Source organism: Artemia franciscana, chromosome 4, assembly GCF_032884065.1.
Source record: "Artemia franciscana chromosome 4, ASM3288406v1, whole genome shotgun sequence".
Taxonomy (NCBI): Eukaryota; Metazoa; Arthropoda; class Branchiopoda; order Anostraca; family Artemiidae; genus Artemia; species Artemia franciscana.
In genome coordinates, this window is record NC_088866.1 from 14,408,678 (window position 1) to 14,432,635 (window position 23,958).

Genomic DNA, 23,958 nt, shown 5'->3' on the forward strand with positions numbered 1-23,958 from the left:
AACAAACCTTATTAGGTAACAAACAAAAGCAAACAACATCTATTATGGAACAACCAAAGAAACCATGATTTGGCGAGGGCTCCTGAAGGTTTTCCCCCCTACATACTTAGGTTTTTAAACAACCAAATCAAAATACCTCCCTATTACGTAATTAACACTTGCACCCTTAGAAAATAAACCAAATTACGTAACATCTGAATTAAACAATCCCCTTTTACGTAACAAGCAAAACATTCCCTATTACGTAGCATGCACCTACCTCCATTTGCATAAGTGAACAAATCCTATTACTTAACAACCAGAAGTAAACAAACCCTATTGCGTAACATACACCTTGTCCTGAGGGAGTTTGCCCTTAAACTTCTTCGTCATCTTAAATCATTAAATGAAGAAGGAAGTACTTGATATGTTTTCTGGAATATATTCAGGGGATACACCTCCCAGAACCATTTGATTAACCTAACACGTTGAAATTGGTTGAAACTTGTCGCTCTTTGTTTGGATTTAAAGGGGGTTTGTCAAAGTAGTTGCTTAAGGTCCATTTTCGTTTATATTAATGTCCCGGGTTTCATAATCAAAAATTGTATTGTGGAAATGCTTTCTGAATATTTGAAAAACTTTTTGTGTCTGCCAAATGATTTGATTAATTTTATTTTGCAAAATTAAATTCCTTCGCCAAATGGCATGATCTCAATTCAATGCTTTTAAACACATCCAAATTTAAATTGCTTCAATATGGACGTTCACCATTACATTATTCCATTACGTGTAGATGTGTGGCGTTAAGATAATCTTCCTAACTCCCAAAGGTTCTCCAGACTCAAAAATTGAAATACTTTGCAGAATGCATACAGCTTTAACTTACACTTATATAATCAAACAGTTCGTGGTAACGAACTGTAGTAAGGAGCGACCCGGCTCAATAGTAAACGAAACTCTAAAAACGGATCACGGGTACGTGTTTTTTTTCCAGGGGTCATCGTATCGATCAAGTGGTCCTAGAATGTTGCAAGAGGGTTCATTCTAACGGAAGTGAAAGTTCTAGTGCCCTTTTTAAGTGACCAAAAAAATTGAAGGGCACCTAGGCCCCCTCCCAAGCTCATTTTTCCCAAAGTTTCCCAATATGGACGCCCACCATTACATTACTTCATTACATTATTCCATTACGTGCAGATGTGTGGCGTTAAGAAAATCTTCCTAACTCCCAAAAGTTCTCCAGACTCCAAAATTGAAATACTTTGCAGAATGCATACAGCTTTAACTTACACTTATATAATCAAACAGTTCGTGGTAACGAACTGTAGTAAGGAGCGACCCGGCTCAATAGTAAACGAAACTCTAAAAAACGGATCACGGGTACGTGTTTTTTTTCCAGGGGTCATCGTATCGATCAAGTGATCCTAGAATGTTGCAAGAGGGCTCATTCTAACGGAAGTGAAAGTTCTAGTGCCCTTTCTAAGTGACCAAAAAAATTGAAGGGCACCTAGACCCCCTCCCACGCTCATTTTTTCCCAAAGTCAATGATCAAAATTTTGAGATAGCCATTTTGTTCCGCATTGTCGAAACCATAATAACTATGTCTTTGGGGACGACTTACTCCCCCACAGTTCCTGGAGGAGGGGCAGCAAGTTGCAAACTTTGGCCACTGTTTACATACAGTAATGGTTATTGGGAACTGTACAGACGTTTTCAGGGGGATTTTTTTCTGGTTTGGGGGTGCGGTTAAGGGGAGGGGTCTATGTGGGAGGATCTTTCCTTGGAGGAATATGTCATGGGGAAGAGAAATTCAATGAAAAGGGCGCGGGATTTTCTAGTATTACTATAAAAAAAAATTAAAAGATAAACATGAAAAAGTTTTTTCAATTGAAAGTAAGGAGTAGCATTGAAACTTAAAACGGACAGAGATTATTACGCATATGAGGGGTTCTAAAAATACTTTAGCATAAAGAGCGAGGTATTTAGGAGGATATAAATACCTTGTTCTTTATGCTAAAGTATTTTTAGTAATTTCAACTATTTATTCTACGGCCTTTCTGATTCAGGGGTCATTCTTAAAGAATTGGGACAAAAATTAAGATTTAGCGTACAGAGCGAGGTATTAACGAGGGGAAAAACCCCCTCATATACATAATAAAAATAAAAGAATATAAAAGTTTTAAAAACTTTAGCGTAAAGACCGAGGCGTTAAGGAGGGGACAACCCATTTCATATACGGAGTAATTTCTGTTCGTTTTAAGTTTTAATGTCGCTCCTTACTTTCAGTTAAAAAAACTAGTTTTTTTTTATTTAATTATTAAAAGGATTGATGCTGTTCATTCAAATATCCTTTTTTTCAATTTAGACATTATTTTTCATCACGGCAACACCAATGTAAAATTTATTCCATTAAAATAAAAAAGAAAATGGGCATAATGGCTATCTTGTTGTGTATTTCCGATATCGCGTATAACGTGAAGCACAATCGCACTACCCATAGAGAATAAAATAAACCATAACGAAACAATTATAGTATTTTAATTATTCAATCATGGTTTATGTCGTAACCATGATTAACGAGCTAACGAGCAACTTGTGAAAACGGTGTTCCTGCCTGATATCTAAAAAAAAGGTTAGCCTGGTGATGCGTCCCCTCCCATGAAGTACAATGTTTTTATTGCGCTTTGAACCCCATTTCTAAAGTTGGATCATGTGTGGTAAATTTTCTAACATTGGAAGACAAAATTGATTATGATGCATAAATTTACGCGCTGTTCCTGGAAAATATTGTCCTGAATCTATAGACGGTATACCTTTTATGAGTTATACACAAAGCAGGTGACAAAATCATGATTTGATTTAATGCCCTATGTGTTTCTGATCAGAATTGAATTGATGACAGAATCGAAGTTTATTTTCTATAAAACCTATCCCCATATCTAATGGGTGTTGATCGTTGATTGCTGATCATTTCCACAAACAAACCAGGTTGAAAACTTTTAATCTTATTGCATATACATAAGCCGCAGCACTGGCAATCAGTTTGAGAACTAAATAGTCATGAAAATGCTGTTCCACGGACAATCGGAACTGCAAAGTCACAATCTACACTGTACATTGTAGATTATAGACGTGGCTCAAAAGAAAAATAGTGGATCTAGTTTGCTCATTTTACCAGTGAGTCTTGAAGTGTGGGTTTATAAATTTTGCTGCTCGATGCCATCGAAACCAGCATTGACACTGAAAACCATCAAGTCGATGGTTTTCAATTCGGTAATCAGTTGCACAAACCGGTTTTTATAAACTTCTGATTTCGCTGGTAATTTTGAATCTGGTTTCAAGAACCTGATCTGTCATGGGAAAAGGCATTTAATTCATGTTACTGTAACATAAAAAGAAGAAAAACAGGTTTGTGCGTTGTGATAAAATTTTCTTTCATTTTTTGTAAGAAACAAACTCAGAGAGGAAGTTTAAAGGGTGACAGCAACTGCTCTTCATCTGAAAAGAAGAAGGCCGGAAAAGAAATTAAAAACAAGCAGCCAATCATTATAAAAGGACCACCGCAAGAAAATGAGGTAAGATCTATTCAGATTAAGTTTCCTACCAAGATATTGTGAATGATCGGGACATTCAAGTGCTCTGCTGATGAAACTGATTTATTTACTCTTTTTGTCTTTGGTGTCTGATAACCTTATGGGGAGTATTCGAATTTCAAAAATCTAGTAGTGAGGTTTTAAATAAGGTCTATCCCACATGCTAGAGATCATTTGCCTCTCAATATGCGCTTACTGAGATACACTTAGCAAAGAACGACGAGGCCTCCATAGATTTTTTCTTCGAACACTTGACATAGAAGTTTCCAACGAAAAGTAAAACGACACAATAAAGTCGATACGAGCAGAAATAAAGTCATATGAAAATTCAAACTTAAAATTACAGAAATTACACTGGAACACTAAAAAAAAACCAAACCGAACATATATTAAAATAAATAATCATATCAAAGATAAAGGTGAAAATACTGATATAGTTACATACATGCATCCCATGGGAGTAAAATTAGGCGTATGGTAAAGTCAAACCCAAAATAAATAAAATGCTGCGAACACGATTTTGAGTGCCTCCGCCCTTATCAAGCCGTAAAGGTTCTAAAGCCTGTCGCGTCATTTGCATTTTATTGAAGACTTAACTTATTTTGAACAACATTCTTTTATTTTTAAAGCATCAATAAAAACATAAAATAAAGTCACTATAATAATCAAGATGTCACGAAAGAACTGATGAACATAGGCTGAATGTTTGATACATAATGTTATTACGAACACGATTATGACTACTACCCCCCCTTCCTCTAGCCGTAGAAGTTCTAAAGCCTATTGTGTCGTTTGAGTTTTATTGAAGAATATATGTATTTTGAATAGTGGCCTTTAACGTTTCAAAACATTAACAAAATATAAAAAATAATCACTACAATAATCAAGATGACTAAAAAAAACTAATGAATATAGTCTGAAGTTTAGTATATAATGGTTTTAACTCATGGGAACCTCATTAATCAAGATTTTATTTAACTGTACTTGTTTTATAATGTTATAAATATAAAGAACGTGTTTATAGTATATTTTGTTTTCACTAAAATACAAATTACGCAACAGGCTTTAAAACTTTTACTCTGGGAGGAGGTCGACGCATTTGCTAAAATTATTTCTATTGTGATTTTTGTTCGTTTTGAGATAGTGTCTTTTGATAAAGTTCAACATACCCCTCAACATTCCCTGAAAGTTTCAAATTAATACACTTAACTCTTCGTGAGACAGTGCACACACAATTTTAACAGCCTGGATGAATATAGAATCTTTTGATTTAGCTCAACATCCCCTCAATATTCCGTAAAAGTTTGGATATACAGCCGTTAGCTGTTCCTGAGGTATTGCAGATACACGTTTTTGACAACCGGGATGCACATAGTTTTAGTTTGATTTAGTTCAACATTCCCCCAGCATTCTCTGAAGTTTCAACTTAATACCCATAACTGTTACTGAGATTTGAGACATCACATTGTGATAAACTGGATGCATAGTGTTTTTTTTTTATTGAGTTTCACATTCCCTTAGCATTCTCTGAAAGTTTCAGCTTAATAGCTACAGAGCCGGATCTATTTTTTTTTCTCAGGGGGAGGTAAAATGTAGGCTTCGTCGTCCCCTGCCGCACCGTCAATACTGTAAATATTACAATTCTCGTTTAGAGTGAAAGTTGAATGCATTTCATGGGAGAATAATGGTACTGGTATGTAAGTACTAAATATATGTTATTTATCCAAAGCGCTGGTTTTATCAGCTTACAATTTATTTCTATTACTTTTGAAAGATGCATAAAATTATTGATTGAAGAAGAACTTCACTCTCTCAAATATAGTCTAAGCCCTAAGCCAGTAAAATGGTAATGGCTTAGTTAAATCGAATGTAAAACGTAACATTTATGAAATATATATATATTTATCCAGTACAACTATTAAACAGCTCGTGGAAACAAACTGTAAGCCTAATAGTAACAGCAAGTCTAAAAAATTGTAATTTTAACAACAATCGATACATCAAAAGAATTGTCTTTTTACGCTGATTTCAAATATATAAGATTTATTAAGTTTAATTTTACCTACAAAAAACTACAGACCTGAGAAAATTTGCCTGCTTTTGCAAAAGGGGGAAAGTCCCCCAAAATTCAGTGGATTTTAATGAAATCACAACATCAGATTTAGCATACCACAGAATCCTACTTTAGACGTTTCAGGTCCATATCAGTACAAATGTAGAATTTTGTATTTCTTTCCAGAAGAAAGATCATAGATGCGTGTTTTTTATTCATTTTTCTTTTCCCAGGAGTTATGATATCGAACCAATGTTTCTAGGAGATCAAAAGAGAGCTTCTTCAAACGGAAATAAAAAGGTTGCTCTTTACGCTAAAGTATGACTTTTTGTCACAATTCTTAAAGAAAAATTGCTCAAACAGAAGGGTCGTTGAAATTGAATTAGATAGTTTTTTAAAGAACTTTAAGAGTTTAGCGTAAAGAGGAAGGGTTAAGGAAAGGATAGCCCCCTTATATACAGAACATTTTCTTTTTGTTTTAAGTTTTAATGCTGCTTCTTCCTGTCATTTGATTTTTTTTTTTTGAATCCCACAAAAGCACCGAATGCACTACCGTTTATTATTGACACTTTTTCTAAAGTCCCCTCCCTCAAAATGAAAAATTAGTTTATATGCTTGGTTAAGAAGAAGAAGAAGAAGTTTATTATTATTCAATATAATACAATGCAATACAATTCAAAATGGAATTACAATACACTTATTCCCCCTCGAAAGGCTCCATGACCAATTATTTAGATAATTTAAAAAAGATAATTTAGATATTTAAAAATTTCAATAAAGAAAAATTTTACCAAAAAAGCAATTTAGCTGTTGGTAAGTTCCACTCGATTACTTGATTGCATTCTCTTATATTACTATCTAAAAAAAAGAGGCTAAAATGAAGACAAAAATCACTTAAAGAAAACTTCAATTTCCCCTAGCAATTTCTAAGTTCAGTATTAGCTGAAAGAATATATTTTTTTTTCATTTGATGAATCTTTGCAAGAAGTCTAAGATTGGCTCTTTACAGTTATTCTAATGATACTCTGCTTCTTAAAATCTCTGTCTTTTTCTGTGTTTTAGCTGTCAATGGGCGATGAAGACAAAAGCTATCAAATAAACGAGACAATTGAAACAGGATTAGAAGAGGAAAATAAAGAGACACTGAAAGCACCTTCTGAACCTTTGGAACAAGAAGAATATTTAGAGACAGAGAGAGAAAGTGAGGTAACAACTAAGGCGTTCTGTAAAACTAAACCTGAAAAAGCTTCTAAGATATTAAATCTTTTCTCGAAATTGAAGGAGAAAATACAATAGAACTAAAATGGTATGATTAACTTGAGTATACTGTAATGTAAATTATAATGTTGTACAAGACATCTATATTTTTACGCTGATTTTAAAAATATAAGTTTCATCAAATTTAATCTAAACTATCAAAAGTTACCAGCCTGAGAAAATTTGCCTTATTTGGGAAAATAGGGGGAAACACCCCCTAAAAGTCATAGAATATTAACGAAAATCCCACCATCCCATTCAGCGTATCAGAGAACCCTACTGTAGAAGTTTCAAGCTCCTATCTACAAAAATGTGGAATTTCGTAATTTTTGCCAGAAGACCGATCACGGGTGCGTGTTTATTTGATTTTTTTTTCCAGGGGGTATCGCATCGACCCAGTGATCCTAGAATGTCACTAGAGGGCTTATTCTAACGGAAATGAAAAGTTCAACAACAATATTCTTTTTTTTACAATCATCTTCAGCGATGAGGGTTTTGCAACTTTTGCTAGTTGCAATGGAGGGTTTGCGATTTTCGTGAGTTGGTGCAGCTAGTATTACTTTAAGATCTTTACAGATGAACAACTTCAGCGCTTAATCGATGCGAGGAAACAAAACCAAGGTGTTGCTCTCGCAAAACTTTACTCGGCAAAGCCGAACAAAGGTTGCTGCAACACCTCACGCTGCCCATGCACCGTAGATCAGGTTACTTTTATTTTCTAAACAACAACAAATATATCTTTTAACATACAGGCTCAAAATGCTTTTAATTAAATAAACAAGCACTTATAATGAATGTGATAAGATTCTCATAAAAGAGTGATCGGTCAATATTTATCTATATTAAAGGTTGTAACAGGATGGGGGCCAGCATGGCTTCAGCTCAACATAAGGCCAAAACTTGTACAGATGATCACCCCATTTAAACAATACTCCTTCCCCCATCCATCCGAAATTCTATTGAAGAATAATTATTAAATTTATTCCATAATTTTGCACAAAATATAAAAAAAAGTCAAAATCTTGACTCTCAAGGACAAACACGGAAAAAAAGCAAATATTCCTTTTACCAACCATAAAAATAGAGTAAATTAAAAACGAACGTAAAATTAATTTAAAAAAAGTATTTTCTAAGAAGTAGTATATATATATATATATATATATATATATATATATATATATATATATATATATATATATATATATATATATATATATATATATATATATATATATATATATGTATACACACACACACATATATATATATATATATATATATATATATATATATATATATATACATATATGTATACACACACACATATATATATACATATATATATATATATATATATATATATATATATATATATATATATATATATATATATATATATATATATATATATATATATATAGAAGAATTCACCACTGGACTTTTCGGTTCCTGTCGGTGGTAGTGCTTTCTAGTGCATGGCCCTTCAACTGAGGAAGTCCCACAGAGGTCGGGGGTTAACCATCCTGTGCTTTTGCAAAACCTTCCTGTTTACTTTCCCCAATTTTCTCCAAGTACCTTATTTAAAGCTGGCTTGACTCTGGTTGAGCTTACAGAGCCACACAACTGACCCCCGTTCCAAAGCAAATAACCAGCCACACCAGTATAATGCAATATTATAATTCGAGCTTAAATCGAACAGAAATCAATAAATAAACGAGACCCACAACAAAGAGAACGTGCAACGAACAATCAAGAAAAACTTAAAAACAAACAGAAATTGCAACAACAACACACTAGTATTCTAAATATTGGGGTGTCGTTCCCAATGTACTGAACATTTTTTTTTTATTGTGATTAGTGTATTTTATTTATCATAACATGAACAGCAATTCAGCACAAAATCATATCTGAAAACTAATCAAGGTTTACAAATAGAAGTGATGCTCCCTATCCTCTTCCTTCCTCCCCCCGAGATCTGTAAACGGCTTGAATGTCGTTTGCTTTACATTAAAAACGGTATTTATTAAGAGATTTTTATTTATCCAAACATCAGCAACATCAGTAGAAAAAGAAAGCGTAATAATCAAGATTACTGAAAAGAACTATTGAAGGCAGGGTGATTGCTTAATAGATATTGACCTTTATTCCCGGAAATCAAGTTATTTGTAGCTTTCAGTAAAGCACAAATAGAGCTCTAGTTTTCAAAAGGCTTAAAGGGCGTTAATCAGTCCTGGTTGAGTTAATTTCTGTTCCTTTTAGGTTTGAGTTGATTATTTATAATAATTTATGGTTCGGTACTCATCTCATTTATTCATTGACAGTGATTTCTGTTCGTTTAAGTTTAAATTAAGCATGACTTTATTTCTGCTCGTCTTTGGTTCAATTTTGCACTTGTACTTTCTTGAAAACTATTCTTTTGAAAGAGTTTTTTTTAATCGATGAAAAATAAGGATAGGGATAAATAAATGAATCCCAAAAGGAACAGGAACTACAATGAATAAACAAATTAAACATAACACGAACAGAAACTACCACAAACAGGAGCTGGGCTACCACCTGTTAAACATTCTAAAGGCCTGAGCGTCAATAGTACTTTACTGAAAACAAAATATGTTTTACACATTTTCCATTTTATGATTGTAACACTAAAAAATCAAAATTAGTGAAATTTCCAGGGGGGAGGTGCCCCATATATTCCCCATTTTTTTTGCAGAGGGTGTAAGTCAAGCGTATATTTCTCTGTAACTTTCAGGAATTAATACCATGATATACTAAAGAATGAGTCTGTCTTATATATTGAAAAATATATTTTTTTAAAGTTTCATAATTTATCTTCAGCACGTAACCCCAGCCCTTATCAACCCTCACAGAAGGTTGAAAGTTGTATTGATTATGGGAGACGAGAAAAAAAGGGAGAGTCCAAGTTCTGTTGTTGCCCTTCCTCCCCAAACTTTAAATCTGTGTCTACCCATGGTTATGCAGTCCTCTTCTCTCTCAAACTCTCCACACAGCTTTGGTGTCTTCTTCCTTTTATTGAAAACTATCTAAATTTTTAACAGTTTGGTTTTTGTTAGAATTTTGACAAAACAAAACCAGAATATTCATGATTACATGAAAAAATCCCGCATTTTAAATTTAGCCTTTAAACAAATTCAGACATTTATATGTAATCTAGGTAGAAGCCGTGGCACGTTTTGCTTCAGAAGATTTACGAAAGCTTCTCTTCTCCCTAGGGCAGGTACATCTCCATTTTGACCCTTACAGGCTTATGATTATCAAAGCAGTAGTAAAAGAAAAGGAAAAACCGTACTACATTTTTCTCGTAGAATTTCTGATACAGGGTCTACCATTTGAAATTTCAAAGTCACCCCCTCTCCCTCACGGTAGAAACTGAAAAGTTGAATGGTTTGGATCGTCAAAGATAAAGAAAGACCATATTTTTGCTTTGGGGGGGGGGATTTGTTAAAGAAAGTCTTATAAAAGGACGTAATTTTGTTTAGAAATTCAAGGATGTTGAAGAGGCCGCAACGATTGATGAAAGTTGTCTACCTACTATGAAAAACATAGAATCTTGTTTTCGATTTCCACGGGCAGTAGATGTTTACAAGGACAGATTTGAATTGCCTATCGATATTACTGACCTTGAAGGTACTTTCAATAATTATATTTTTCACGCTTGTTTAAGTAGTCACGCATATTAAATTTTGATAGTACCGTGCTTAGGGATTTGAATTTGAAACACCCCATATCTAGAAAGCCGAAAGCTTTCTATAGCCTATATTACTTTTTTCCCCGGAGACACTTTGTAGGGAGGGGTTGGTCCTTGAAACTTCAGACAGAGCTCATTCGATTGTAAATTCTAGTGGCCTTTTTAAAGCTCTAATAAAGTTCTAATGACTTTTTTAAGAGTTAATGACCCCAGAGCCTGGTTTCAGCCTGAGTATACATGGTGGCTTTTAATTTAGGTCAACGTGCACCTCAACATTTCCTGATAGTTTCGACTTCTAGGGATTATCGTATCTTTTTATTTAGTTGATCGTACCCGTTAACATTCCCTGATAGTTTCAAGTTAGAAATTCCCGGGATATTGCAAATACGACTATAAGAAAAACCTAGATACATTTTGTGTCACTTGAATTGGTTCAACAGGCACCTCAGTATTCCCTGAGAGTTTCGACTTAATACTCCTTGCCGTTTTTGAACTATTACGGATATACTCTTGTGACAACTAAGTTACACATAGTGTTTATTTTTTATTTAGGCAGTCAACCACCTCAAAATTCCATATAAGTTTTAATAAACAAACCTTAGCCGTTTCTGATATATTGCAGATACGCCCTTTTGACAACTTGGATGTTCGTGTTTTTCTTTCCCTGAAAATTTCAACTTAATACCCCTAGTTGTTTTTTGGTTATATTAGATAACCCTTTCACCATTCTGGTTGCACGTGGTGTCTTTTGATTTAGTTCAACATTCCTGAACTGTTATTAAATATAAAAAAACAAGTTTTTTTAACTGAAAGTAAGGAGCGACATTAAAACTTAAAACGAACATAAATTCCTTCGTATATGAAAGAGGCTGCTTCCTCATCAACGCCCCGCTCTTTACGTGAGCGTAAAGAGCGGGGTGTTGATGAGGAAGCAGTCTCTTCCATATACGAAGTAATTTCTGTTCGTTTTAAGTTTTGATGTCGCTCCTTACTTTCAGTTAAAAAAACTTGTTTTTTTTTATTTAATTTCTGGACGTTTTTGAATCAATGCATGTTTTGATTTTGGCTCTCCGCAGAGGAATAATTAAAACGAAATTTGCATATTTTTTTTTGGTTAAATGGCTTTCTCATAATTTTGATCGAATGATTTTGAGAAAAAAAGAGCGGGGGAGGAAGCCTAGTTGCCATCCGATTTTTCGGTTAATTAAAAAGGCAACTAGAACTTTTAATTTTTTACAAATCTTTTTATTAGTAAAAGATTTACGTAACTTATAAATTAGCTTACGTAAAGAACTTTTGTATTCTCATGTTTTTATTACATATATGAGGGGGTTCTCCCCCTCGTCAGTACCTCGCTCTTTACACTAAAGCTTAAATTTTGTCCCAATTCATTAAGAATGACCCCTGAATCACAAAAGCCGTAGAATAAATAGTTGAAATTACTAAAAATACTTTAGCGTAAAGAGCGAGGTATTAGGAGGAGGTGAGCCCCTCATATGGGTAATATCTGTTTGTTTTAAGTTTTAATGCTGTTTCTTACTTCCAGCTGAAAAAACCTTTTCATATTTATTTTTTCATTGTTTTTTTAAACAATCCTAGTAAATCCTGCGCTCTCTTCATGGAAATTTTCTTCCCCCATGACAAATTCTCGATGGAAAGTTCCCCCAGCATATCCCCCTCTTCTCAACCCCTCCCCCAACCAAAAAAATCCTCCTGAAAACGCCTGTACACTTCCCAATAACCATTACTATATGTAAGCACTGGTCAAAGTTTGTAACTTGTTGCCCCTCCCACGGGGACTGTGGGGGAGTAAGTTGTCCCTAAAGACATAGTTATAAGGTTTTTCGACTACTCTGAATAAAATGGCTATCTCAGAATTTTGATCCGTTGACTTTGGGAAAATAATTAGCGTGGGAGGGGGCCTAGGTGCCCTCCAATTTTTTTGGTCACTTAAAAAGGGCACTAGAACTTTTCATTTCCGTTAGAATGAGCCCTCTCGCAACATTCTAGGACAACTGGGTCGATACGATCACCCCTGGGAAAAAAAACAACAAAAAAACAAACAAATAAACACGCATCCGTGATCTGACTTCTAGCAAAAAATTCAAAATTCCACATTTTTGTAGATAGGAGCTTGAAACTTCTACAGTAGGGTTCTATGATACGCTGAATCTGATGGTGTGATTTTCGTTAAGATTCTATGACTTTTAGGGGGTGTTTCCCCCTATTTTCTAAAAAAAACGCAACTCGTAACTTTTGATTGGTAAAACTGAACTTGATGAAACTTATATATTTAAAATCAGCATTAAAATGCGATTCTTTTGATGTAGCTATTGGTATCAAAATTCTATTTTTTAGAGTTTTGGTTACTATTGAGCCGGGTCGCTCCTTACTACATTTCGTTACCATGAACTGTCTGATATTTAAAAATCTTAGCAGTTCCTGAAATATTGTTGATACATCCTTTGTCAAAACGGTGTATCTGCAATATCTCAAAAGCAGCTGAGGTATAAAACTTTTAGGGGACGTTGAGGGGAAGGATCAACAAAAAAGACACAGTGCGCAGTCATGTTGTCAAAAGCCGTATCTGCAACATATAAAGAACGGTTTAGGGCACTAGGTTGAAGGTTAGGGAACACTGTGGTGAATTTTGAGCCAAATTAAAAGACTCCTTGTGCATCAAGTTTGTAGGGCTTACCAGCAGTATTTTAGAAATGAGTAAAGATATTAAGTTTGGCTTTCAAAAAGCGTTGAGGAGTATGCTGAATATACTAACTTAACTAAAAGACATTATATGCATTAAGGTCATCGAAATGGCAAATTGGAAATAAATTAGAAAGAGCTAAGAGCATTAAGCTGAAATATCCAGAGAACATCCAGCGGGATGTTGAACTAAAAAAAACAAAAAACTATGTGCACCCAGGTTGTCAGAGCTAAAATGTTCAGGAAAAGTTTGAGAGGGATAATGATCAAATTAAAAAAAGTAAAAATACACTGTATACATCCAGGTTGACAGCATACTATATGTGAAATATCTTTAGGAATAGGCAGGGATATTACGTTTAATTTTCAAGGTAATGTTTAAGGGGGTTGTTGAACTAGATGAAAAGACACGAGTCAAAATCATATAGCTATAAATATCTCAGAAGTGAATAAGGACTACTAATTGAAGCTTTCAGGGAATGTGGCGGGTAGGCTGAACTAAGTCAAAATGCACCATATGGTGCTAGGTTGTCAAAAGCGGGCATGTACAAGGTCTCAGGAATGACCAAAGGGCAGTAAATTGAAATTTTCCAGGAATGCAGAGGGAATTGTCGAACTCAATCAAGAAACATTATGCGCATCCATTTTGTGAAAATAACCTTAGTTCCACACCACACCACACATACGGTCACGTCAGAGCAACTGTTGGAAAAAACAGAATTGAGTGATGGTTCTGATTTATATTTATCTCTTATTCCATTATTATTCAGACGTTATCAGTTGAACCACCTAGTAAAAGACGAACGCATCCCATAGTAACAAAAAAATAGTCCGAAGCCCCCTGAAAATGGCTTCAGGTCAGAACACAAAGTAACCTACACTATTGGAACCGCCTTAGCTGAAACCCTTACAAAGCAAACTTATTGTCCCGTGGCTTGAACAGCAAGGAAAATCCGTTGGCTTGAAAAACAAAGAAAGTTGCTTCAACCATGATATTTTCCATCTAAAGCTCCTTTTTTCGTCCTTTTTCTGCTTCGCGGCTAGCTAGGCTTTGGAACATCACAGAGAGCTCTTTAGGAGCTCATTTCAAAGGAAATTGGTACGTTTACGTGCTTTAATAATTAACAAAAAGCAATATTTAAAATAAAACCAATTGCGTATACAAGTATAACACAAACAACATTTGAAAAGTTTCTCCTTTGGAATACGGTGCCAGATTTGACAAAGTTCACTGCCTGATTCTCTTTGGCTCTGTATTTTACCATTTCATCTAAGAAAAAGCCATAGGCTCTTTCCTGTGTGTAATTATGTTTGAAAAAAAAATGTCACAAAACCTTTGAATAGTCCTTTAGTAACAGTTACTTAAGTATTGTGGCCGTAGAACTTTCTTCCTAAGAAGGAAGATTGGAGTTCGAGTCACTCTATAGTAATGATGAACCTTTGATTCATAGTTTTATTGAATTGAAGATGATTCCAAAGATTCATTTATTTTATTGGTGAAAGTTTTATATAAATATTTTTGCCTGACGTCTGTTAAGTATTCTGGCCATAATGCAATATTGTTCACAATACTCTTATTTTCATCATTATTTTGGGATGATCTTAGACTTATATTTTCTCCTGTTGTTTCATTTTCAAAAACGTAATTGCTTAGTTTTTTCTTCTAGTGTTTTTGCAGACAGTTACGGATGCAAATGATGTATTCTAGAGCTTAGACAGGAGGAATCTGTGAAAATGATGACCGCACTGTACGGCACTGATCACTTCACTGTAGACAATCTTCTTCTGTGTAGTCTATGTCTTTGTGTGGAGGACGCATCATTTCTTCCAATACAAAATAATAATTAAAGCACAATATTCTGTCAAATCAAAGTAAATTATAAAAATAAAAAAAACCTAATTTTTGGGCTCCAAAAACTAGGGGCCTTAGGCCGGTGCCTAGGCCTTAGTCTGCACCTGACTACGGTGTTATTTAATTCAGTAACAACCAAGCATGTTCCATTGCATATACCCTCTGAAATATATAAATTACCAACTAGGATAATCCTTTTATATCCATTTAGTACTCATCGGATGAGCACTGAAAGGATTAAATCAAAGACCGGTAATACCGAATAAAGAAATTATCGGCTTGTCGGAAAGAGTGGCATCTAGTGGACGTGATGAGCAGGATCATGTCATGATCAATATACTGAGACTAAATAAAGTCTTTTACCATTGTAGTTAAATATTTCAAAATACTTGGCACATATTCAACAAAATGTACTTCGTTTATTGTCATCGGTGAAACACATTTCGTAACAGTACCCAAAGTACTTCCCATGGGACATGAGTCATATACTGAATTCCATCTTTTTTTATTAGAATTAAATTTTAATTAAATTAATTCAAAGTATTTTTACAAATATATGCTGTTAAGGTTTCATTTTTAATAATACACATTTCTTTTCTCACTAATCATTTTATTTTTGATAGCCTACCAAGTGTTCTTTATCTTGCACAATAGTAACTCCACCACTAGTTCCGATTCGGGTCCATCCTGCTGCAATCATTGCTAAAATATCGGCTTTGGTACGAACAGTTTTTAATTGTTAAAAAAATTAAAATTGTGGCAAAGAGTCAAACATTAGCGTAAAGAGCGAGGGATTGCGGAGGGTAAAACCCAGTACATATACGGAGTAATTTCTGTTCGCTTTAAGTTTTAATGTCGCTCCTTACTTTCAGTTAAAAAAGCTAGTTTTTTTATATTTAATTCTGGACATTTTTGAATTAATGCATGTTTGATTTTGGCTCTCCGCACATAAATTATTAAAATGAAATTTGCATATTAATTCTTTTTTTGGCTAAATGGCTTTCTCTTAATTTTGATCAGACGATTTTGAGAAGTAAGGGGTGGGGAAGGAGGCGTAGTTGCCCTCCATTTTTTCGGTTACTTAAAAAGGCAACTAGAACTTTTAATTTTTAACGAATGTTTTTATTAGTAAAAAAATATACGTAACTTAAGAGTTAACTTACGTAACAAACTTTTATATTCTTGTATTTTTATTATGTATATGAGGGGGTTTGTCCCCTCGTTAATACCTCGCTCTTTACACTAAATCTTAAGTTGTATCCCAATTCTTTAAGAATGACTCCTGAATCAGAAAGGCCGTAGAATAAATAGTTGAAATTACTAAAAATACTTTAGCATAAAGAGCGAGGTATTTATCTCCTCCTAAATACCTCGCTCTTTATGCTAAAGTATTTCTAGAACCCCTCATATGCTTAATAATCTCTGTTCGTTTTAAGTTTTAATGCTACTCCTTACTTTCAATTGAAAAAACTTTTTCATGTTTATTCTTTCATTGTTTTTTTTTATAGTAATGCCAGAAAATCCTGCGCTCTTTTCATTGAATTTCTCTTCCCCCATGACAAATTACTCCAAGGAAAGATCCTCCCACGTGGCCCCCTCCCCTAAACCCAACCCCCCAAACTGAAAGAATGTCCCTGAAAACGTCTGTACACTTCCCAATAACCATTACTGTATGTAAACACTGGTCAAAGTTTGTAACTTGCTGCCCCTCCCCCAGGGACTGTGGGGGAGTAAGTCATCCCCAAACACATAGTTATCATGGTTTTCGACTATGTAGAACAAAATGGCTATCTCAAAATTTTGATCCGTTGACTTTTGGAAAAAATGAGCGTGGGAGGGGGCCTAGGTGCCCTCCAATTTTTTGGTAACTTAAAAGGGGCACTAAAACTTTTCATTTCCATTATAATGAGCCCTCTTGCGACATTCTAGGACCACTTGGTCAATACGATGACCCCTGGGAAAAAGAAAAAAAACAACAAATAAATCTGTCTTCTGGCAAAAAATACGAAATTCCACAGTTTTGTAGATAGGAGCTTGAAAAAGTTCTGTGGTGGCGCAGTGGATTTGACCTTAGCTTGGTAATACGGGACCCAGAGATCGAATCACGCTGCAGGAATGCACTGCAGGGCCGACGTAGGGACCTTAGTAGTCAAGAAGCGTCGTTAATCCTTAAATAAATAAATAAATAGGAGCTTCAAAATTTTAGCTATAGGGTTCTCTGATACGCTGAATGCGATGCTATGACTTTTAAGGGGTGTTTCCCCCTATTTTCCAAAATAAGGTACATTTTCCCAGGCTCGTAACTTTTGATGACAAAGACTAAATTTGATGAAACCTATATATTTAAAATCAGCATGAACATCCGATTCTTTTGATGTATCTTTTAGCATCAAAATTCCTATTTTTAGAGTTTCGTTTACTATTGAGCCGGGTCGCTCCTTACTACAGTTCGTTACCACGAGCTGTTTGAAATATTTCGTAACATCTATTTGACTTCTTACCCCAGATGGAAGTAAATCTGTTGCCTTACTAGACCGTAAAGTGGATTTACATTTTATACATTGGATCAGTATGTTTTGATCATTGGTGTAACCAGTTATTTTTTTCATTTTAGATCTGATAAACAGCTATTAATTTCGTCAGCGGATAAGAAATGCAGTAACGAATTGCAAAACCTGGAATAAAAATAAAACATCTTAAAATTTTCAGGGTTTTTTTTATCTCAATTCAAAAGCAGAGTTGTACCTTAGAAACTATAAATATTTTGCAATTTACATAATATCCTTAGAGATTCATCATTAGTTTCTTCTTGACATGTTGTCTATCAGCTGCGGTGTCAATTACGCGATTCATTGTTTGAATTAAATAAAAAAAACTAGTTTTTTTAACTGAAAGTAAGGAGCGACATTAAAACTTAAAACGAACAGAAATTACTCCGTATATGAAATGGGTTGTCCCCTCCGCAGTCCCTCGCTCTTTACGCTAAAGTTTGACTCTTTGCCACAATTCTACTTTTTAAAACAACTAAAAGCTTTAGCGTAAAGAGCGTGGGACTGCGGAGGGGACAACCCATTTCATATACGGAGTAATTTCTGTTCGTTTTAAGTTTTAATGTCGCTCCTTACTTTCAGTTAAAAAAACTAGTTTTTTTTATTTAATTTCTGAACGTTTTTGAATTAATGCATGTTTGATTTTGGCTCTCCGCACATAAATTATTGAAATGAAATTAGTATATTATTTTTTTTTTGGCTAAATGGCTTTCTCTTAGTTTTGATCAGACGATTTTGAGAAATAAGGGGTGGGGAAGGAGGCCTAGCTGCCCTCCAATTTTTCGGTTACTTAAAAAGGCTACTAGAACTTTTAATATTCAACGAACGTTTTTATTAGTAAAAAATATACGTAACTTAAGAATTAACTTACGTAACAAACTTTTATATTCTTATATTTTTATTATGTGTACGAGGGGGTTTGTACCCTCGTTAATACCTCGCTCTTTACACTAAATCGTAAGTTTTGTTCCAATTCTTTAAGAATGACCCCTGAATCAAATAGGCCGTAGAATAAATAGTTGAAATCACTAAAAATATTTTAGCATAAAGAGCGAGGTATTTATCTCCTCCTAAATACCTCGCTCTTTATGCTAAAGTATTTTTAGAACCCTTCATATGCGTAATAATCTCTGTTTGTTTTAAATTTCAATGCTATTCCTTACTTTCATTTGAAAAAACGTTTTCATGTTTATTTTTTCATTGTTTTTTTTTTATAGTAATGCTAGAAAATCCTGCGCCCTTTTCATTGAATTTTTTTCCCCCATGGCATATTTCTCCAAGGAAAGATCCTCCCACATAGCCCCCTCCCTCAACCCTACCCCCAAAACCAAAAAAATCCCCCTGAAAACGTCTGTACACTTCCCAATAACCATTATTATATGTAAACACTGGTTGAAGTTTGTAACTTGCAACCCCTCCCCCAGGGACTATGGGGGAGTAAGTCATCCCCCAAAACATAGTTATTAAGATTTTCGACTATGCCAAACAAAATGGCTATCTCAAAATTTTGATCCGTTGACTTTGGGAAAAAAATGAGCGTGGGAGGGGGCCTAGATGCCCTCCAATTTTTTTGGTCACTTAAAAAGGGCACTAGAACTTTTCATTTCCGTTAGAATGAGCCCTCTTGCGACATTCTAGGACCACTTGGTCGATACGATGACCCCTGGGAAAAAAAAAAAAAAAAAACAAAAAAACAAACAAATAAACACGCACCCGTGATTTGTCTTCTGGCAAAAAATGCAAAATTCCACATTTTTGTAGATAGGAGCTTGAAACTTCTACAGTAGGATTCTCTGATACGCTGAATCTGATGGTGTCATTTTCGTTAAGATCCTACGACTTTTAGGGGGTGTTTCCCCCTATTTTCCTAAATAAGGCAAATTTTCTCAGGCTCGTAACTTTTGATGGCTAAGACTAAACTTGATGAAACTTATATATTTAAAATCAGCATTAAAATGCGATTCTTTTGATGTAGCTATTTATATCAAAATTCAATTTTTTAGAGTTTTGGTTACTATTGAGCCGGATCGCTCCTTACTACAGTTCGTTACCACGAACTGTTTGATCAACACATTTTTCTTACAAGTGAAGAAGTAATGCATTGGCAGTTAGAATGTTTCAGCTACTTATGAAAGAAGAGTAATCCCTAACTTTATCTAATTATGACTCAGGGGTGTATTCAGGGGAAAGTTTACAGGATTCAATAAACCCTCCCCAGAATTACTTTTCTGAATCATGAATTGGTGATAAAAACACAGTTAAAAGATCGTTTTTCCTTAACAAAAAAAAAGAAAAAAGGGTTTCTCCGACTCGTAAATCAGTTTAAAATCCAAGTGTGAAAACATTACCCCCCCAAATAAAATTCTTTTGATACAATCCTCCCCAAACAAAATTATTTTAGCAAATCTCCCCCCTCCCAAAAAAGGTCTTGATTTTTTTGAAATGTATGTTTGATGTTGTTTTTCCCGTAGAAACAGGCATAGGCCACTAGAAACATCCACTGAAAATATTGGAATTTAATGCGCCCTATATGAGGTACTCAGTTATAGCTTGAAATTACAGTCTTCTCTGTTTTCTTCTTCATATTTCCTTTTCAAATTTAGATATCTTCAAGTTTTACAATATACCTTGTAATCTATTTAGTAGTAAACCCTGATTATAATTTTCCGATGCATGTTTAATAATTTTTCAGTATGTATGGTAGAAAAAAACTGTGTCAGACATAGTAGCTATGAAGATTAATTTTTAGGTATATGTATACTCGAGAATAAAAAACTTACATATTTGACTGAAACTAACTGTCCAAAAATTATGATTATTTTCACCTTCTATTTACGGATTATTTTTTAGTTTATTTTGGGGAAAAAGATCTGCTACTCTATTACTAACACCTCACCACAGCACCAAACCACCTGGGGGCAATGCAGCTATGCACACTCCTCCTCCGCCCAAATCTATTCAAAGCCTCCCTCTTTACACCCTCCAAGGAAGTTCCCCATTTCCATTAAATCCTTCCTTACGACGCCCTCCCACCCCAAACAAGGACAGCATGCTTTGCGTTTAATCCTAGATGGTTGGCCACAAAGGAAAATCTTTGGCAATCTGTAATCCTTCATCCGCAGAACGTGCCCTAGCCATCTCAATCTTTCTCTCATAATAGCCCTAGAAAGCGGGATTAAACCACACTTATCGTTCAGCGTACTGTTTGATATAGGGTCAGTCAGTCGGGTACCCAAAACATTTCGTAGGCAGTTTCTCTGGAAAACATCTAGCAAATATTCCTATTTTTTTCGGAGCGCCCATGCTTCAGAACCATATTCGACAGCAGTATGTACGAGAATAACACCGCTGCGGTTAAGAAAGGGAATGAGGTTAGTAGCTGGTTTCATATTAAATCAGGAGTTAAGCAAGGTTGTATTCTTCCCCATTTATGTAGTTCATTTTGATAGACTTTGTCTTAAGGAGCAGAGCAAAGGCAATGGAAGAAAACGGAATCGAATGGAGAAATGGAACTTGCAAGGACTTAGATTATGCTGATGATTTAAGCATGATAGATGGAAGTGTGGGAAAAATGAATGAACTTCTAGAAGTGTTGCAAGTTCAAGGTGCTAGAACAAGTTTGAAAATTAGTGTTGAGAAGACTCAGTGCTAAGCCTAGAAATAGGTAAAGATGAAAAGATGACGTTGGGTAACAAAAACGTCGAATATGTGGAAAGCTTCACTTATGTAGGTAGTATTATTAGTAAAGACGGTGGGAGCAGTGAATATGTTAAAAGTAGAACAGCGAAAGCCCAGGTTTTTTCATTGTTGCAAAAAGTTTGGAACAATAAAAAGATAAGTCTGCAAACCAAGATTAGAATATTGGAATCTACAGTGATGACAGCGGTCATATATGGTTCTGAAGTATGAGCGCTCCGAAAAACAGAGGAAGATTTGCTAGATGTTTGCCAGAAAAACTGCCTACGGATTGTTTTGGGTACCAGACTGACAGGCCCTATGTCAAACAGTAAGCTGTATGGTAAGTGTGGTTCAATCCTGCTTAATTTTAAAGCTATTTTAATAGCTAATTTTAATTCGCTATTTTAACAGCGAAATTTTAAGCTATAACTAAGTACCGCGTATAGGGCGGATTGCATTCTACAGTCCACTCAAAGCCGGCTCAAAATTTTCAAATAAACAGTAAATTATTTTCAAATAAACAGTACATATTTTCCAAATAAAAACAGTAGGCCTAAGCTCGCTCAAAATTTCCAAAACTTTTTGTTTTGGTGTATACACCTTCTCCTTCCTTCAACATAATCTTGTGTGGATGTTTCTCGTCTCCTATGCCTGTTTCTACGGGAACATAAGAAAAATGTGTATATTCAAACAATGAATCATGTCTAGAGTCTAACAGAAATACGTATTTAATTTGACAATGTAGTTTCAGAACCATCGACAGCACCTACTTTTATAATAAGGAAACACAATAAATGAGATAATTTATGATACTTTAGAAATTTTTAACCTTACTTATTAAGAAAGGCCCGACCACTGGTGTCCCATGCCGCGCGAGGAGTTGCTATAGTTGTCGACTTTGGCTCCAAAAAAGGGCCCAAACTCCCGCGTCTTGTGATTTCCCAAAATTTTCAGTCAAAAGCTTGATATCTTAGGAATTATATACGCGAAAAAAAACTAGACTCAAAAAGTATATTAAGCATATTAACCTTCACTGAACAAGAGGAATGATCAGTTTATATATTCAGGTCATGCTACTTAAGAAATGAATTTTATAATAGGAACCGAATTTTAATGAATCAAAAAGCGACAGGTCTGCTACCCCTTTTTTCTCATGACGCGTGCTTGGATGAAGTAAACTGGCGAACTTTTGTCCCCAAAAAACCAATTATTAAGGTATTTTTTCAGGAACTTATTGTTATCCATGCTTAACCACCAAGGACCTCCACTGCCACTCCCTGAACTTCCCCCCTTTTTTGTACTTATTTTTTTACATTGAATTTTTATTAATTAGAAATTTTTAAAACTTTTTTGGGGGGACTTGGATTTTTTATTTACTTTATAAAGCGGGATCTAAAATGCATTATATTATAAGCCGCCAGGAATAAAATTTTAATAATACTAAGATAAAAAAAATGAAAAAGAACTAAAAACAAAACAAAAAAGTCCAAAAATGTCATTACAAATATTGTTTATCAAAAACAAAAATCAGGAGAAGCGTATGCATACCATTTTCCTTTTATATTTCAAAAATATCACAATTGAATTTCTTTTTCTTTTGGCTTGAAAAATCATCTTGTGCTATTATATTTGAATGTGTACTTCCAGAGATTTTCAGAGACGACAACACTCAAAAAGAATGCAAGCATCAAAACAATAGTCAATGATGAGGTGCTTCTATTGCCAGATTTTGGGTGTTGGCATTTAATGGAAGCTCATTAGAACACAAACAGGTGTCTGTTTCTTCTACCAAAATCATAAACCATATCTTGTCTACGTGAGACAACTGTGAGAATGGTCACAGAACTGCGACCTATGTAAAAATATTGTGGTAATAGACAGTAAAATCACAGGCAAATTAAAAAACGGCATTGGCAGATAGTATTACCAAGGAATGTAAAGAGGAATCAATGAAAAACAACACGCATGTGAACATAGTTAGTGCCATTGATTGTATTCCAACAGATACAGTCAATAAACTCAATAATACCAATGTCAAAACGCGTCTTGAGCCTGTAGGTGAAACCGCAGTAGAAATTGTCTATGACTTACATTGGATTAATGATTATTCTACTGGCTACGATCTAACAGAAGAAAATAGCTGCACTATCAAGAGAGAGCATGATGAATTGTTTTATGGAACAGATTCAAAATTTCAAAAGTTGTTCAATGATATTAATAATATGGAACATTGTATGTAACATTTTTCAACAAAAATGTTACTTTGCATTTTGGTGTTATGATGTGGGATTTTTAACAGGTTCTTGTTAGAATTGGACGAGGCATGGTGATAATGAGGTTGATATAGACAATTTGAAATGATGTCTACTTAAATTTCACAGGTTATTAGCAAACGGTTACGTCAAGTGAATATTTTGGAAGGGGATCATAGGACAATAGCTTGCTAAATTGATAGAAAATTGAGAAAAATTGCATACTTCAATCAAAGATTTGTCTTGCAATTGGTTTTGTTTAAAGGAACTGTTTGATGTTACATGCTAGAAACAAGCTTGAATCAAGGAATAAACCTTGAGAAACATTCATTGATT

The 23,958-nt window shown here is 34.6% G+C and overlaps 1 protein-coding gene across 1 annotated transcript in view; it reads left to right on the forward strand.

The window, feature by feature from the left end:
- Positions 1-23,958, forward strand: part of LOC136025705 (uncharacterized) — a 51,822-nt gene that overhangs the window by 17,972 nt on the left and 9,892 nt on the right. The window contains exons 5-7 of the mRNA XM_065701687.1: positions 3,426-3,551; positions 6,685-6,828; positions 10,380-10,527. Of these exons, the coding sequence (XP_065557759.1) occupies positions 3,426-3,551; positions 6,685-6,828; positions 10,380-10,527 (418 nt within the window). The remainder of the gene's footprint in view (positions 1-3,425; positions 3,552-6,684; positions 6,829-10,379; positions 10,528-23,958) is intronic.